Source organism: Oryctolagus cuniculus, chromosome 4 (assembly GCF_964237555.1).
Source record: "Oryctolagus cuniculus chromosome 4, mOryCun1.1, whole genome shotgun sequence".
NCBI lineage: Eukaryota > Metazoa > Chordata > Mammalia > Lagomorpha > Leporidae > Oryctolagus > Oryctolagus cuniculus.
Genome location: NC_091435.1, coordinates 92360980 through 92379746, shown reverse-complemented (window position 1 = coordinate 92379746; position 18767 = coordinate 92360980). Strand labels below are relative to the sequence as shown.

At 49.5% G+C, this 18767-nt stretch overlaps 1 protein-coding gene across 4 annotated transcripts in view; it reads right to left on the bottom strand.

Moving 5' to 3' along the window:
• Positions 1–18767, bottom strand: part of MASP1 (MBL associated serine protease 1) — a 70237-nt gene that overhangs the window by 19826 nt on the left and 31644 nt on the right. For 3 of the 4 annotated variants that reach the window (XM_070073181.1, XM_008266637.4, XM_008266638.4), the window contains 6 exons: positions 15978–16174; positions 12578–12725; positions 11562–11680; positions 10627–10705; positions 4452–4589; positions 2959–3033 (listed from right to left, as the gene is read on the bottom strand). In XM_070073181.1, the coding sequence (XP_069929282.1) occupies positions 2959–3033; positions 4452–4589; positions 10627–10705; positions 11562–11680; positions 12578–12725; positions 15978–16174 (756 nt within the window). Of the gene's footprint in view, positions 1–2958; positions 3034–4451; positions 4590–7339; positions 8333–10626; positions 10706–11561; positions 11681–12577; positions 12726–15977; positions 16175–18767 lie in introns of those variants that run through there. The other variant, XM_008266639.4, reaches the window with a different exon arrangement.

Below are 18767 nucleotides of genomic sequence, written 5' to 3'. Positions count from 1 at the left end.
CCTGGGGAATCCTGTCATTCATTTGCCCAGGCCAGATGTGAACGGGTGTTTGCAACTCTCTGTGGTCTGCTCCTTCAAAGTTGAGGGTCAGGCTCCCAGTTACAAGCAGCAGACAACAAGGTGACATCTCAAGACAGGTTTGGGACTTGCCCTGGGTAACAATTCATCCAGTACTGAAAGGCCTCATTTGGTGAGGAACACATCGTTTGGCTCAATCAACAGCCACAACAAAGCCAGTGCTGAACAGTGTCTTTTTCCAACCAAGTCTCTTTTGGCAAACCCTGGGACACAGAAGGTCAGGGCTGCAGGCACCTCAGAGAAGAGCTGATTTACAGACAGAGAAACGGAGTTTCCAGGAAGGCAATTGACTCGCTCAGAGCTATTAGTGGCAGGGAAAGAGGGGGAATGCATGTCTCCAATGACTCTACTTCATTTTCCACTAAACTGTTTCTCTGTTTGACGTGCCCTTCTCCTTTCGAGGTTGAATAATGCAACGAGCCTTTGGCAATGTTCACTGAAACAGGGTCATTCATGCTGGCTGCTGCCGATCCCTACTCTGTCTTTCCTGGGACAAAGAAACCTTGAAATCTTACAGCTGTAGCTGTGTAGAGCCATGCGCTCTAGAAGACAGTGCATACTGAGATAGAGTCCTTAAGACAAACACGTGATGCTCCTGGAGTCTAGGTTACTGAGGATGGCACGAAACATGACCAGAGTCAGAGAATGGCTCAGTGTTGCTTGTGTTGACATCAGAAGCCTTGGATTCACCTTCCAGCTCTTCCCCTGACTCTGGAGGTATACTTGAACAAGTTGCTGCAACATCCTCATCTTTAATTTTCTTGTCTTTGAAGTAAGGGGCAAATAACGTTTGCACTCTTCCTCGAAGGGTAGACATCATGATGCTGGACAAAATGGCTGCTTCCATCCTCACTTGCATCCTGTTTTAATCCCAGTTTTTTAGAATGAGAGAATTTAGCAACTTCTGGCCTGGTTCAGTAATATATCATGATTCTGCTCGACACTGGGTATTAGAATAGTATCATGACTTGTTGTGTCCAAGATGCTTTGTACGAACAAAGGGTGATGACTGTTAAGAGTCACTGAATGTCATGGATCACTTGGTCCTGCTCCAGTACTTCTAATGTATGGAATAATAGCCCAACAGAGGGGGGAGGGGTTACTTACCAGGGTAACCTTAGGTTACAGGTACAAAGCAGCATAACCAGAATCGGGATCCAATTCTGATTCCCAGTTCAGTGCACCTGTTCCTTCCAGAAGTTACAACATGGCTTCCCAGGATAGAATCCATTGTGAGTTTTCTTTGGCTCACATGATCTTTTGGCAAAATGGGGATTTGCACCTCCAGTTTGGCACAGATCTACCATTCTCTTCTTCTTTGGGGCTTTACCACCTAGAGCCCTTGGTTTGCTCCTGACCAAGCCTAATTGAAGTGAGTGGGATGTCCTTTCCCTTCTTTCCACTCCTCATAAATTCTTCAGTAGACATAAAGACCTCTGGTGTGGAGTCTCCCTCCTGGTCCTCACTCATCCTAGACAATCATGTGAAGCTATATCCCACGTCTCAAGGATACCACAGCACCCATGATAGCCAGAACTGACCCCTAAATGCTAACGTTCTCTTCACTTGTTAAGGATTGATAGTAAACAACCCCATAGCCTTTTCAATGTAATAACTAATCTGACAACTGGAAGCCTACTGAATCACTAATGAGGGCTACTAAAATGTACCATTCATATAATACAGTATCTCAGCTTATCCAACAGTATAGCTTAGTAAAATACAGATGCCACCCAATACTTAACCATATTGCAAAGCTCCTACTGTTCGCACAAGCTTGCAATTGGAATCAGGGAAGACGTTCAATTTTCATTTTTGATCAATGGTATCTTTACTGGTTGTATTATTTATTTACTGGTATTCTTGCTTTCAAAAATGTTAATCACTATAAATATTAAGTTTATGCTTTCCTAGGTTATTGGTCTCACCCTACTGTGTGTATTTTGGGGCTGTAATTTTCTAAGTCAATTTGAATATATAGGCATTGTGATTGTAATGTAAATTATCCATACTGGTAATTACAATGCCAAAGCAAATATCCCCAGATTCTGTATGCACAGTGACATCATAAAATTCTGTTCCCATTTTTTTGAAATAAAAGAGGTAGAGGCAGAGGCAGAGAGAAATTGAGAGCTTCCACCTGCTGGGTCACTCCCCAAATGGCCACAATGGCCAGGGCTAGGCCAGGGTGAAGCCAGGAGCCAGTAGCTTCATTCAGTCTTCCATGTGTGTGCATGGCCCCAAGGACTTAGGCCATTAACCATTGTTTTCCCAGGCACGTTAGCAGGAGCTGGATTGGAAGTGGAGCAGCCAGGACTTGAACTGGTGCCCTTAAGGGATGCCAGCACTGTAGGTGGCAGCTTTACCTGCTACACCACAGTGCCGTGCTCCTCCCCACTATTTTTAAGTGAGGACAGTAGGTAAATCATGGGGAAGTCAGCAATCAAAAAGACTTGAGCACACTGCTGTTTGGAAGAAGCTATTATTCTGTCCTGAGGTTATTTGTTATTTGTCTTGTCATCCTCTCCTTCATAGCATAATGGAGCTCAAGGACAGGATGATCACTTTCTTGATTTCCCTGAAGAAACAGCAGGTGCACACACAGATTGCTCTGGATGAAAAAGCTGGTTTGAAAGGAGCAGAACTGGACAGAGAGGAGACAAGAGAGCTCTTGATATAACAGAGTAGGCTGAATTTATAGTTTGGATGGTTTGAGAAAGTGTGAGGCTGTGTCACTCTGACCTTTAACCTTCTGAAGACATCTCTTAAGAAACCATCAAAGCATCATGCCTGCCAACTCCCTGTGAGCAGCCAGAGCAGCTGGGGCTCTAGGGCCTTGGATGGGAGACCTTGAGGCCTAGGATTTGGAGGGTGAGGTACCTGGAATGCAGGTGGGCAGGCTTCTCCCCAGGACTTCATTTGTCCAGATGCCTTGGGCAGAGCAGGTATACACACCTGTGCGAGTGAAAAAGGAGGGCAGGAATAGGTTGATTTGCAACCTGTGGAAAATAGATCTGGGTTCTTATTCCTCTACTGTGGATCACTCCAAAAGTTTTTCAAATGGTCTTCCGGTGCCATTTCCTCTGAGCCATTCCTCTTTGTGACCTGAAGGGTCAGACCATGTCCCTCTTCAGCCCCACATCACCACTGGCTCCTCTTTGTCCTCATAAATGACCACAGCTCTCTTCAGCACACCAGCCAGGGCTCTGACACTGCCTGCTGCCTGTCAGAGGGCTGCTCCCCTCCCTGCCCCACACTGCCCAGCCCTGGACAGCGCCTCCTCCTCATGAGTCATAGAGACTTTGGTTCACACAGTCCTCTGCACATGCCCTACCCTCCCTCCCTTCTCCACTTGGCCACCATCTCATTTGAGCCCATGATAACCCTGTGAGCTGTGTCCTGCTCCCTTTTTGCAGACGGAGGACCGGGAGACTTAGAGAAATTAGGAAAATTTTTTCATGGCTTGTGTGTGACAGAGGCAGAGCTGATGTCTCCCCCTCCCCAATCTCCTGAGGGCTCCTTTTCTGCTGGGGACTGAGCATAGAGGGAGGGTGTTGGGGTGCCAGAGCCTCACTCTTGGGGTGTGGGCCTGAGAGACAGGGAGAGGTGGGGCAGGTGCCCAAGTGTTTTGCTTCCCAATTCCTTGTACACCTCCACTGGGGCCAATGGGCTGGCCACTGCTGTCCTTTGCCCTTGGCCTGTGTGCTGTGCCCAGTTCCTGGGGCAGCAAGGACTCCTCCTGTCTGGTGGCATGGATGTGGCCTGGATGCAGACAGCTGCAGCTGGGCTTGAGTCATAATCAGAAATTGTGCTGGGCCTTGGGTGAGGCAGCCAGATCTGCTCCTCACTCCACTCCTTCCCACACCCAGACCCTGTGCATACGAGGGGACAGGTCTTTGAAGGAAGGACTCCCGCCAGGCCCACTGAATGGGGCTGGTCAGGTCAAAGGTACTCACAGCCAGAAGCTAAAGCAGAGACTGGCCAAAGCAGCAACCCTGGCCATTCTCTGCAAACCCTGGGCAGTACGAAGGGGAATGAGGGTTCTTTTAGGCTCTCCTTTATCTTAGTTGTGCCAGCCTATGGCCCTTTTGTGCTCCCACCAACAAGAGCTACGCTCGTTAGCAAAATCAGTGCTGGATTTAAATATGGGAGAAAAAAATGCCTGAGTTTTGGTCCCGAGACTCAGTTTCTGCGTCTAAGTGGGGACAACCCCAAGAGCTCCTGGGATGGGTGAACGGGCTGAGGGGAAATGGGGGAGGTGCTCTTTGCATTAGGAGGGGCCACAGGTGAGGAGCAGTTATTCCTTTCCGAGCCTAACCCCGAGGCCCACGTGTGCAGGGTGAGACAGGGATGGGGTGGTATGGAGAGCTCACCTGAGACATTGTGCAGCAGCCTGTAATAGGGCTGCTGGCAGGAGTACATGACCTCAGACGCGTACGTGGTGAGGTTGCTCCTGGAGGAGAAGGTGAGCAGCCCGTGCTCCAGCTCTGCTGGGACTCCACAGTCTACCACTGGAAGAGAAAACGTCAGACGCCTCAACTACCTTTTGCTCTTCCTGTTGGGCCTATCTAATGAGCTGGCCTCAAATAGATATGCAGGGTGCACGACTCCAGAAAGCGATGTTATAATCTACCTGAATGGTGCCCCCGGATTCCACAGTGTTTCACTTCCAACAGCCCCACCTTTGGGTTTTCTCCCATCTATTACAGTACTACTGGGTGGTCAACTCACCTGATCTGGTGTCCATTACAGGGTGGGCCAGGTCTGCTGATACAAGCAGACCCCAACTCTGCCCTGCCATGGGCCCTTTCTTGACGTCTGGTTCTGCCGTGCAGTATTCTGCCTCTTCTGCCTAAGCACGAAGCCCCGTGGTTCAATGAGAAAATTTTGGCAGACATGAACCAATGAACCAAAGAATCTTCCATTCCTCCAGTCCCAACCACGGGCTGAGTAAGAGTGATTAATGTGCTCACATTGGAGCTTATCACCAAAAAACCAAAGCCAGAGAAACAAAAGCCCAGTTGCTGCCTGAGTACCCAGCCCCACCTTTCTGGCTCTCTCCAGGCAGCACGCTTGGTGCGGAAGGCAGGAGGTGGATTGGGATGAGTCAGTTTTTAGTCTTTGCTTATTCATTTTCTCCAGTTATTGGTAGCTGGTCACTGGGGTTGGCTGTAGTCCAGTACAGGACATGACTAAAAATGCCTGCTCCTCAGAGGGGGTCTTCGGAGGAGCTTCCATTCCAGCCAGGTCTTCCAGGAGTTGCTAGCACTGATGGTGTCCAGTGTGGGTTAGCCCGTATTCACGGCTACATCAGAGATGGAGGACCCAATCCAGGGCCCTCCTCCAGAGGGGGATGCTCATGTCATTTTAGGTATGACAGCCTACGACAGAGCCCAAGAGCCATAGAGGGATCCTTCAATTTCATGGCCAGAAACCAACCCAAGGGTGGGCCATCTAGCAAATGCTTCATATTTCAGAGATGAGGCCACCCAGTAGACTTGACTAGTTGAGGTCACTCAGATACTGACGTTCAGAGTGAGAACTAGATCTGACCTTACACCCAGTGCTCTTGTAGTAAGTGGAGCCGACCGTTCTTAAGGGTCTGCTTTCCAGTTACGTGGCCTCTAGCAGATGCTAGCTGGCTACTATGGATGTTAGTTGTCACCAGGTATTTCCCAAGTTTCACCTCCTCCTGAATTTCACTTGCATCCCATGGGAAACAGCGAGGGGTAATAATTTACCCTGAGTATTACTCAGACATTGTGATTTTAATCTTAGGTTTCCAAATTCACCTTGGACTAGAGCATCATCTATCTTAAAATGTAGGTGGTTCCAGGGCCCTCTGGGTTGAAGGAAAGGTGAAGAAGGGAGTAAGTGTGGATTCCCCTTATCCACAAGGAAGGCAAACACTGAGAAAACCGGCTTTGTCCTGCCCTCCAGCTCCCCTGGACAAGCCACCCACATTTGTTGTGATCACCCCAAACAAATACTTTGCAAGGTAAAACATGTGCAAGCCAGCAGTAGGATAAGAGAGGTAAGCATAGTCATTATTAAAGCTAGAATGAGTTTTAAATTTGTTTTTCTGCTGAGATGAGGGCAGGCTTTTCCTCCTTTTTCAGGAAACATGGTGGTGCTTAGATATTGGGGTCACTCTTGTCCCCCGTAACTTTGATTGGGTAGTTTATTAGGAAAATGGCACAGTCTTTATCTATGGCGCGATCTACACCCTGACACCATCCTAGGCCCTAGCCCTACCGCCATTGCTGGAAGCCAGGTGGCCACATGGCCCAACCACCGATGTCAAGCTCCACCCCCATCCTAATGGGATTTGCTGCTCCTTCTTCCCTGTTCACCCTCTCCCCCCAACCCTGGCAAAGTTTTAAAAGGACCTGTTCCTGCACATGTGGCTCTGATAACAAGCAGACAGAGGCAGAAATGAACAGTGGAAACTAAGGGCTCAGGTCAGCTTCCTGATGGTGAGCAGGGAAAGGGTGCACTGTCCCGAGTCCACGTGACAGACAGCCCGAGAATCACTGGGACCTGCAGGCTACTTCCCGTGGTGAGTGCCCCAGGGCACGGCCAGCACACAGCAGGCCCCGCCCCCTCAGCCCATCCATCTTCTTCTCTCGACACAGAGTTTGTCCTTTTCTCTAAGGCTCTCTGTAGTCCTTTCCACAAACCAGAATCAAAATGTCCTTCTCCTTCCCACCCCTTGGCCTCCTTCCCCCCAACTCCAACCCCGCGCCCTGTTCCACGGTCATCTCCTGCTGCCATTCTCCTTCACGCACACCTCCCTCGGCCTGCCGTTCTGAGCACGCTGTATGACAATCCAGGGCCTTCCTAGAGAACTACACACAGTCAGCTCCCCTGGTGCTCAGCCCCAGCCACCCTCCCAGCCTCATCCTTACCACCCTAGGGACACCCACTCCAACACCAGCAGAGCCTTCTGTGAGCCACAGCCCCTCTGCTGCCTCCCGCTTCCAGCAGAGTTCCTGCCAACCTGCTGCCTGGGAAACACTGCCCCCATGCTCTGGCTACCCTTGAAGCCTTTGTCAAACACAGCTTCCTCCTGCTAGCCTTTCCTAACTCTTCTAACTGGACAGGACGGCTTCCTTGTTCTAGAACCCCTTATGCATGTCCCACTGATGCCATGTGGCATCCCCGTGTTGCCTGGCATTGCAATTATTTGGACACATATAAAACGTTCCTCTTGAATTATGGTTCCCCAAATCACATTGAGTACAGTGTCTGTTCATACGTCTTGGGTTTAACATGATTTATTCAACAGCTGCTTGTCATTAGTAGCCAGTCCATCACCTCCCTTGGTGATACCACTACCTCAGGCTGTATCTCAGCTTGCATGCTGCTCTCATCATGCGGCCGTTTAATCGCCAGATAGATTGGGCAATCACAATTGAAGTCCAGGGTTCTCTGACGTGGCTATGCAGAGTTTGCAGCATCTTCACCGCTGTTTATAAGCCAGTGATGCTCCACAGCACCAGAGCCGAGGACCACTGCTTTCAATTGTGATGACCGTCGTTTTGAACCCTTTCATCCATGAAATTTAAGGAACACAAAACTTGTAAGCCCCAGAGGAAAGACCCTCTAGGGATGGAATTTCAGCCCCTTGGCAGGTCCGAGTGGAAGGGGTGATTTGTGAATGAGAAGATGTTCACAGTCTCAGGAGTCTCCAAAGCCACAGCACATGGACAATTGTTTGTTTTACCTACTGCTGGCTGTTCATAAAGCAGCAACTGGTAACAATTCTGAAGGCAGAAAGTCACAGGTATTCTGGCTCATTTAAGTGTGAAGTGTGGACCAGATTAGAAACGAGGGTCCACTTTAACTTTGCCAGCCCAAGGCCATGTGATTGTACATTGAATCCTGTGTCTCTGGGATGGAAGGCATTTTTCCATTGAGAAAAGCACAAAGCACTTAGGGGTGCTTAACAAAAAGAATAAACCAATGTCTGTTCATTGTTTGCCAGAGTCGTGTTTGAATGATGGGTGAACCCTCAAAATGGAGACTTTTTGTTTTCATACGTGCAGCAGCTTCCGCTGCTGTGGCGGTCGCCTTGTCCAGCGTCCAGCCTAATCTTCAGGGGAATGCGCAGGGCAGTGTTGGTGGGTGGGGAGGGGTGGAGGAGCTCTAGCCCCAGGGGGTCTTGTGAGTGTTCCAGTCCTGGATGTCTGTACTGGGTGGGGTCCCGTCATTCATTCTGCCAATTGCTCTGACTCGGAATCCATTTCGCTTTCTGCCACCATGGTGAAGATCCAAGAGGGATCAGGAGACGCAGAGAAAGCAAGCCGAGAAAGGAAAAGAGAGAAAAGAAAAAGAGAAAAATTAGCAAGCAAAGCAGGAGCAGTCCATGCAGGAAATGCAGAAATCACTCCACCAGAATTATCAGGAATGCACAGCGCGGGTAGAGCCAGCGGGAAGGACAGTTATGACTGTGGAATCTGTGCCGTGCTGAGAAGCTGCCCAGCCGTGCACCCTGCCTCAGGGGGGGTCATCAACTTCTGCCCCTGGAGGGAGCTTTGCATTCAGCTGGTTCAAACCCTCATTTGACAGAGAGCACTCAGGGTAGAGCAGGATTTGTCACCAGAGCAAGGGGAGGAGGCAGGGCCAGGACAGCGACCCCAATCCCCACTTCTGATTCCAGAGCACACTTTTTTGTCTCTTCCCAGCCCCTCGCCCACAACCTGTCTTTCCATCCTCCCTAGAACCAGTACAGTGCCTGGTACAGATGCTCGATATTACTGAGTGAGCATGGTTGCCAGGCATGTCTGAAAGGGAATTTTCATGGTCTTAATTCATCCAAAAATAGAGTCGTAGTAGGAAGGAAAAACTTCCTCCTTTCTTTAGTAGGAAATGACAGGGAACTCTGTTGTATGCCAAGTCCTGTAAAATAGTTCTCTCCCATAGAATAGTAACTTCTCAATCAATGCTTCTGTTACAAGAAAAAGTGCTTCATCATGGGAAAAGATTAGGGATAGTACTTCCTACTTTCACCAGCTGTGATGAGAGAAACTCCATCTAGGAAGTGAGGAGATCAGGCTGGGGAGTGGGAGAAGCAAGCTTTTATTGTGTCTTTACTTTTTCCAGGTGCTGCACATGTGTGACAGGTGTGCTAACCTGTTGAGACCTCAGGAAACAGAGGTCAAATGAGCCAGAGTCAGTTGCTTAGGGACACTCGCAGGAGAGAGTTCAAATCTGGAACTTCCTGACTGCAAAGTCAGCTCTGTCCTGAACACTCCGTAGCCTCCTTTCCACTCACCTTGTGCTGTAGGGCCTGTGGCCCAGAACTCAGCCACAGAACCACACACTGAGCCACGGGTTAGAGTTGCGTGTGTGGACTTATCTTTTTCCTCTGCATTCCTACAGAACTCTGCCCAGGCATCCAGGGAAGGCGTGCTGAAGCCATGATAAGCCCCTCCTCTTCCACAGTGGGCCCTGAGCCACATCATCATATTAAAAAGAAAAACCGAGAACACAGTCCTGCTCAGAGTTCTGTCTGGGATTTGCCTCAAGGGAGCACCATGGCCTGAGGGTATCCCCGTGGGCCCCTGGGCAATTCTCTGCCTAGGAGAAAGGGAAAAGGTCAGCACTGCCAAATCTTCAGGAAAAGTCAGAGAACGGGGGCGGGGCAGCCAGCCCTAATTCCTGACTCCTCACCTCAAGGTTTTGAAGTCACCCCCACCCCTTCCTTCCTTCCCTGGTTCCTGTCACCCTGCCTCCTGCATCACTGCTGCCATAAGCAAGATTCTAAAACTATGGTCCTGGGTGGGTGGGTGGGTGGGGGTGTTTAGAAATTTCTAGATTTAGATGGGTTATATTATTGTAGAGCCACTAGCATATAGGAAGAGTCTTCAAAACTTCATTAAAATACTTGTTATAAAAAAAGAATGGATTTCAAATATTTCTTGTACCCAAATAAATGCATTCTTCCACACCCTTTTTGAAGGACTACTAAAACTAGTCCAAACCCCTTCATGTTGTCGTTGAGGCGATGGATCCTGTCCATGGTCAGCATGGATGAGGAGCAGAGGGAGGGCAAGAACCACGGGTCCCAAGGGCCAGGGGGAGCCACATCCCCTGTGCCACCCTCACAGCCCTGAGACAGGAACTGCCCCAGAAGACTCGGAGGAAAGGGCTGCTGGTCACGCAGAGAGCAGCAGGGTCCCTCGGTGCTGGGTACCAGAACCTAACTTATGTCCTCAACTAACAACTGGCAGAGCTGAGTCCACAGCTGCAGATGCGCTGTCCCTCCAGCTAGTGAGGCGACCTGCGTGCAGGCTGAGCTAACATCGGAATCTGGAAAGCGGATTGGGGCCCACGAGAAGTGTCTTTCGGGATTCTAGAGTGCTATTGTATACTTTTTTTGTCCTGTGCTCAAGTGTCCCTAAGCCCTGCCCCCACCCCTCTTAGGGTGCTCTTGGCAAGCTTTCACCCTTGTGCTCTTTGTGCTCAGATCCCCCCAGTGAGTGGGGAGGCCGGGGGAAGGGAGAGGGCACGTTATCCTTGTAATCAACCACTTGGTTTCCTTACTTTTGCAGGTAGGAATCTTGTTACTCCAAGTCCCATCCTTCAGACACTCAATCTGGAAGGTGTCCATCTCCACATCATCCTAGAAAGAAGCAGGAAGAAGGGAGTGGGGGAAAGGAGGTTGGGGGAGGGGGATGGTCAGTGGTCATTTATCAGCCAAGCGCACTGAAACTTTCAAACTTGACTTCCCACCCCTGGGCCTCCAAGGACAAGCTTGAAGGTCAGGGAAACAGAATGCTGGATGCATCTTCCCCACTTGTACAGAGGCAACAAAAAGGCGTTTGGACAACTGATTCCTAAGGGAAGACTGCAACCTTGACTCCTTCTCTGGAGTTGAAACCGACTGCTGGGCCTTGCCCCCAGAGCGTCTGACTCAGTGGGTCTGGCTTGCCCAAGACCTGGCATTTCTAGCGAGTTCCAGGTGCTGCTGCTGCTGCTGTCCAGGGAGCCCTCTGAGAACCATTCTAGAGGGTAGCGGTCCTCTAGTTTGGCTACACATGGCACTCAGCCAGAGAGCATCAAAGAAAAGCCTGTCCCTGTCCCCAGCCCCAAAAATTCTGCTTTAATTGACCTCAGGTGAGATGATATCTTACACTCATCAAGTGATTCCTGGGGAACCATTATGTCAGAGCACCGGAGTCTAGGAGCGCCCATCTGCCGGATTTCCCTTTCCAGGGGTCACCCCCTAAGGCTGTTGACCTTACAGGGCTGGATGACTCCTATTTCATGAAATTCAAGCAAACTCATGTTCTCATAACAGTTTTTTTTTTTTTTTTTTTTTTTTTTTTGACTACTTCTGGAAGCAACAGACAGTCTGGGATGCGTCCTTTGGAATTCGTGGAGCATTCGGGAGGAAATCCTGTGCTGGGACTTGTGATAAGCTCTGGCCCGTCTGCCCTCTGGCTTGGCCGCTCCCCTCCCCAAACAGGGCCCTGCACCTTCAGCACTTTGTAGCCTGTGTCACAGCTGACGAGCACTTGGTCTTTGAAGAAATACTTGGCCTGCAAAGGTTCAATTTTCCCCTGGTCGGGAGGCTGCAGCTCTGAGCACTCGTTTCCTGGTGGGCAGCAAATGAAAGGACAGCAGATGAGAAACCAGACAGAGTCTGGCTGCAAAGGAGCAGCCCCCTGGACCCGAGTCCTGATGGGACCGTGATTTTCTCGTCAATGACATCCACCCTCTTGTTACTTGAGCTACTGCAGACTCTTGGGCCAAATGGTTCTACTGCTTTAGGGCCAGGACTGGCTGTCTTGAGAAAGAGAGGAGCAAGAGCTGTGGCTTTGCCATCTAGGGGCCAGGGAGGAGGCAAACATTCAAAGGAGAATGAAACATTCTGGGCTTCCGGGCCACACCCAATTCCAGTCCCTGACTTACAGGAGGCTGGAAGTAGAAGAACCCGCTCCAGGACTCAGGAGTCAGCAGGTGCAGGGTGGGAGTCAGGGAACGAGAGAATCTCCCCCACATGATGCTGCAGCGCAGCAGGTTCTGAGAATTATTAGTCTAGTCCCAAACCCACATCATGGCTGCCCTGGTCCGCGTTTTATAGATGGAGAAAGGCACGAACCTTGGTCCCAAACTCCACAGCTAGTGAGTCCCTGATGTGCACTCCTTCAGACAACACCCACCCCTGTGAGTGTGGAGCACAGCCACTCAGTGTGCAATGTGTATGTGTGTGTGTGTGTGTGTGTTTGGGGGCGGGGTTACCTGCAGCTCTGTATGAGAGCCTCCAGCCCTGGTTTGTGCAGTGTGTGTGTGTGTGTGTGTGTGTGTGTTTGGGGGCGGGGTTACCTGCAGCTCTGTATGGGAGCCTCCAGCCCTGGTTTGTGCAGTGTGTGTGTGTGTGTGTGTGTGCTTGGGGGCGGGGTTACCTGCAGCTCTGTATGGGAGCCTCCAGCCCTGGTTTGTGCAGTGTGTGTGTGTGTGTGTGTGTGTGTGTGCTTGGGGGCGGGGTTACCTGCAGCTCTGTATGAGAGCCTCCAGCCCCGGTTCTCTCCCGAGTTGTCGCTGCGGAACAGGATCTGGACACTGTGGCTCTGGGTACTGATGGCTTCTGGGGCTTTCTCTCCACAGTAGGGTCCCCAGACATTTTCACCCACTTTAATCTGAGAGAAGCGAGATAGAGAAGAGTCACATCTGAGCAGCTGCGGCGACTGATGTAGGCAACTCCTCTACGCTGCACTCTGGGGTTTTCTGGAAAACTGGAAGTGAATCCATCACATTCACGCACAGTTTTGGTGGCTCTTGCCATTTGCCAAGTGGTTCCTTCTCCACTCTCTGATTTACAGTTTACAATGGCCTTGGAATTGGTCAAGGCAGGTTAATATTCTGCTGCCTAAAAATGAACACATTGTGGCTCAGAGAAGGGCACAGCCCTGCCCAGTGCACAAAATAGTCAAGGTCTCTGTCCTCAAAGACTGAGGTGCAGTTGAAAGGGAACAACAATAAGTAATAGAAAAGTAACCATAGGCTGTCACAGGGTAACAATAGATAAGCACAGTGATATTCACATATTACAGAGATGCATGCCATATGTTTGTATTTTATATACTAAAACCTAATGCAACCTCTTTTATAAATCCATTACATATCATCTAATATAAATCCTTATTCATATAGTGGTAATTGAGTAACAGATACTAACTTTAAATTAGTGGTCAAGGTTATGAGGAGGTGACATTGGATCTGACGTTAGGATGAGGAGAAGCCTCTGGTTTGAAGAAGAGGGAAGCGCAGTTTTCATGCAGAGAAAACAACATACACGAAGACCAAGGCCAAAGGTAGGGAAGAGCTTGGTGAGGGCTGAACAGGACGGGAGCCAGTGTGGCTGCATGGAGGGCGTGCTACGGCAGGTGGCTGGGAGGGGAGGCAAGGTCTGCAGCTTAGCTCCCAGTCCAGTGCCATGTTGATCTAATCTACCTCCGTAATGCTCCGGCTGGATGCTATGGGGCTAAAACAGAGTGGGTGGGAAAGGACAGAAGCAGGAAAAGCAGTGGGGATGCTTTACAGTTGAGCGGGAGAGAGGGGCTGGCATGCGGATGAGGATGGCAGTGGAAGAGGAGACGACACTCTTAATTGATGGAGTCGTCACCTCCCAGTCCTGCATCCCTCCTGTGCCTTTAACCTCTTTTCGTCCATCTCTGAGGACCAAGCTCCTTAACAATGGTGACTTCTACAGTACTGGGTGACATCTTCACATCTGCACCTTGTCACCCTTAATTATGGAGAGAGGAACAAAAGTGAAGTCCCAAGAGGTTCGGTAATTGCCTGCATGAGGCTTCCACGCATAGCTCCTGGGAAACTGTGGGGTAAGCAGGGTTCTAAGATGGTCCCGGTGACCTTCATGGCTGGTGTTGGTGATTATGAAATGTTCCATGGCAAAAGGGATTTCACAGATGTCATTGCTCCTTTGTTGACATAAAGATAGGGAGATTGTCCAGGCAGGCCTCATTCAATCACGTGAGCCCTGTCAAAGCAGAGTTCTGCAGAGGTCGTGGTGATTTGTAGAATGAGGGGAATTTGATGCAGGGAATTATCTGTGTTGCTGGGAGGAGAGGCACAAGGAAGGATGTGAGAGCAGCTCCTAGATGCTGAGGGCCAGCATCCCATAGAAGAGTTCCTATTTGACTCTTGGCAGCTCTGCTTTTGACCCAGCTCCCTGCTAATGTGCCTGGTAAAGCAACAGAGGCTGGCCCAGAGGATGACCCAACCACCTGCCCCTGCGACCAACACAGAGACCTGGATGGAGTTCCAGGCTCCAAGCTTCAGCATGGTCCAGTCCCTGCTGCTATAGCCAGTTGAAGAGTGAACCAGTAGATGGAAAATCAATCTCTCCCTCTTTCACTGTCTCTCCCTCTCTGTGTAACTCTGTCTTTCAAATAAATAAGTACATCTTTAAAAATCAATAAATGGGTGTTCTAGAAAGATATCACATGTTCTTTCTCATATGTGAAAGCTAAACAAAGTTGATTTCATAGAAATGGAGACCATAATAGAAGCCACTAGATGTGGGGAAGTGGAAGGGAGTAGAGGGTCAGAAGGAGGTTGGGTAATGAGTACCAAAATGCGGTTAGGTAGAGGGAACAAATCCTAGTGTTCTACAGAACAGCAGAGTGACTGTAGCTTTTAACAATTTATTACATGTTTCATAGAGAGCTAGATGAGAAGAATCTGAAGGTTCCCAACACAAAAGAGGGAGGTGCATTTGAGGATATGGAGACACCAGTCCTCCTGCTTTGATACCACACATTGTGTCCACACATGTGTCAACTGATCATGCGCTCCTCCATAAGTATACACAGTTAAAGACTACTTAGAGTGAGAAAAAAAGAAATGGGTATTGTTGTGAGCTGTTGTGTTTGTGGGAAATTGCTCCACAGCAATGGAAACTCCACGCCTTATGCTTCCTGTTGTCCCACCTGCAGCCAGGCTGGCTCTCAGCCTCTGGATCCAAGGAGGAGGTCAGCTAGGCTCAGAGCTATGGAGTCTCCTTTCATGGACTCTATGGTTTCTCCTCCTGCTCGTGACAGCTCTCCCCTTGGCAGTTTCATTTTCTGCCTCTCTCCAATCTCATGTTTGGACTATACCTCTTCTCTCCAGCTCTTTGAATTTATTGTATCTTAGCTTCCACCTTGCTTTCTCTCTAGAACATCCCACCATTTCGGTGGGTTAAACCAGTGCCTATCTGCGTACTTGATAGCACCTTCTTCCAGCTCAGCACCTCTCCTGAGGTCTGAGCCAGCTCCATTTGAATGCTTCAGTTGATCATTCTCCAAGTATTTCTGATTTTACTTCCTATGTCCCTCAAAAGCATCTCCCTCCACAATCTCAGCCATGGCTCCAATGCAGGCTGCCTTTGCATCTCGCCTCTATGGTTGGTATAACCACAAACTGAGAGGCAATTTTCCTGTGACATCCTTCCCTCTTTATTTGCCTTTCACAGAGTTCCTTCCCCCTGGCAGGGCCAGCTGCATAATATGCGTCCCTCGTTCAACTCTATTAAGAAGCTCAAGACGGCAATGGCAGGTGACATTAGGCCAAGCATAAAACTTTGTGTGACCATACAGATTGCATGCCATGAAGCTACGCCTGCTTCCAAGGGACCTTTCTAAGATGCATATTTGACTTCGTGACCCTTCCTCAAACCACCTGGGCAGCCAGGGCACTGGTTTTGCATTGGGGAAGACCTTTCAGCTGGACCTGAGTAAGCTAGTAGATGCTATTTCACATAATGACTTTTGGGGAAGCTGGCGGCTCAGCTGCATTGTGACAGAAGGTGAAGGGTCCAGAGTATCAACTTTCCCATGTTCACCAAGAGTCTCCATCATCCCCAGGATAAGCGTCCATCGCAGGCTCACCTTGATATAGTCATAGGGGCAGGGCACCTCAGGGTGGTCCTCAATGTCGAAAATGTCTTCAAACTGCAGGCTGATCATGAAACCCTCCTCTAGCTCGATGGTGTAGAAGCATTCAGAGCTCTTGGGATAAGGGTTGGGATAATCGGGGCTGGTGATCACGCCGGTCCGCTGGGTAAACAGGTTGTCACTGCACTCCACTGTGGGAAACATAGCAGAGAAAGTGGTATCCTGAAGCCATGGCCACGGTGGCCCTTTGCCCCTCTATTGCTATATGACTTTCCCAGTGGTGGAAGGTAAGGGATCAGAAGCCCCATTTTACAGGGGAGACTGAAGCTCATTGAGGGGAATTGATTGACTCAAGATCACAGCTAGGTATTTGCAGCACTTTCAAGGTCAAACCTAGACTTTCCAATTTTCTATTCAGATCTATTTGCCCTGTGGGATAATTCTTGTCAGATTCTCTGGTATTGGTGGGGAGTACATAGAGGGGTGGGGATGGGAGAGTTTGAGAGGGGTATTAAGGGGTGTCTGCACATCTTTGGTCCTACTTGCCCCTCTACCTAGAACTTCATCTAGGTCTCTGTTCAAAACCTTCCTGGATCCTCATCCAATATGAGCACACATTGGAAAGTTTGTGGAGCATGGAGTTAAAAGATACATTTATTTAAGTGCAAAAGTCTGAAATACACGCATCATTTCTTATAACAAGCATTTGCATGAACTTTCTGAAGACCTCATATGCATAGATTTAAAAGCATTTTGGTACCGAAGCAAAGTTATCTTTCATAAGTTTCCCATGACTTTTTGGCTACCCTCATCCAGGCTCTTCGCACACCCCACACCTCTTCACCCTGCCCGTACTCTGTTGTCTTCACAGTGCTGTCCCCCTGCTGACGTTATGTCCTTATGCAGTCGCTGTGTTTCTTGTCTCGCTGGACTGCGAGTTCTGTGAGCTCAAGGGCTCTGCCTTGTTCTCACTGCCTTACTTAGCTCAAGAGCCAGCATGCTGGGATCTGGCCATAACTTAGCCCTGCTGAGGCTCCTTTAGAGCCATTGCGTCTTTGCCCTTGGACTGACCTAAGAGGTGGGACATCAATGCTTTCCAAGTCCTTGTTCCTCCTGCTCATTTGCAAATGAGAAACTCTAGGATGGAAATGCAGGCAGGCTGCTGAGCAAGGTTTAGACTGAGGTCTTGGGAAGCCCCATCTGTTTCTGTTTTCTATCCCATGCATTCTCATGGATGTGCTGTACTAAAGGAGGAGAAGGTCTTACTTTCCTTACACATGAGACAGACAGACATACTGTATATACACAAATATATAACATATCTGTGGTATAGGAAAAAGGCTCCTAGGAGCAGGGCTAGAAGTGACATAAAAAAAGATTGAAAATCTTGCTCTACCCTGTGCATTTTTAGCACCTGCTACACTCAGCACATAGTGGATACTCAATAAGTATTAAATGGAAACAATAAAAATATACCCTCAGGGTGGGCATTGTGGTGCAGAGAGTTAAGTTGCTGTTTGGAATGCCCACATCCCATATCTGAGTGCTAGGTCAAGTTCTTTTTTATAAAAAAAGTATTTGTATGAAAGGCAGAGTGACAAAAAGGGAGAGAAGCAGAGAGGAAGGGAGGGAGAGAGAGAGAGAGAGAGAGAAAGAGAGAAAGAGAGAAAGAGAGACAGAGAGAGACAGAGAGAGACAGAGAGAGATTGAGATATGGAGATCTTGCCTCTGCTGGTTCACTCCCCAAATGTCTGCAATGGCCAGGGCTGGGTCAGGTCAAAGCCAAAAGCCTGGAACTCCATCTGGATCTTTCATGTAAATGGGAAGTCCTAAGCACTTGGGCCATCATCTGCGGCTTCCCCAGGTGCATTAGCAGGGAGCTGGATCAGAAGTGGAGCAGCCAGGAGTCAAACTGGTACTCATATGGGATGCCGGCATTGCAGGTAGTAACTTAACCTGCTGTGTCACAACACTGGCTCCTGGCTTTTGATACAGCTTCCTGTTAATACACCTGGGAGGCAGCAAATGACGGCCCAAGTACTTGCTTCCTACCACCCATGCGGGAGACCTGGATTGACTTTCTGGTTCCTGATTTTGGCCTGGCCCAGCCCTGGCTGTTACAAGTATTTGGAGAAGGAAAATATAGCACTTTCTGAGCCAACCCTGGGGGGCGGGAAGTTTTGTTTTCTGCCATGTTGTACTGATGCGTCCTGCAGGGTTGGCTCAGATTCTAGCAGCCGTTTTTGAAGGAGGAAGGGGAGGACTCTGCTCTCCAGCCCTGTGTTCCTCCCTCAGCTTTACAAGTGGGAGCCCAGAGCGGATCCTTCCTCCAGATCACACTCACACTGGCAGCTCCTCAGACACACCCTCGGCCTGCCCTGCTGCGCCTTCCTCTGACATTCCTGACAAGGGTCACCATCTCCGCCAAGCTTCTGCTCACGTCTCCAGGCTGACTTAAGCCTGAGTGTGCTGTGTCCACGTTTCCATCATGTAAGTGTGGCGGATGGAGCCTCTGCAGCCTCCCACTGTTTGCTTAGGTGGCTGTCACCACAGGAGCCCGGGATCTCCTCCGGGGAGTGGCTCAAGCCCTCCCTCCCTCCTTCCCTGCCCAGCCTGCAGACTGCCCCACAGGAGGTTTGTTGATGAGAGAGGAACACAGAGGGAAGGAAGGGGATCCTTTCTTATTGGCTCTGCCTTTCCCTCTCTCCTCTCTCTATCTTTTGGACTGAGGTTCTCCCTGGTGCTGAAGAACATATGGGCCACGGAAGAGAAGAGAGAACTGCT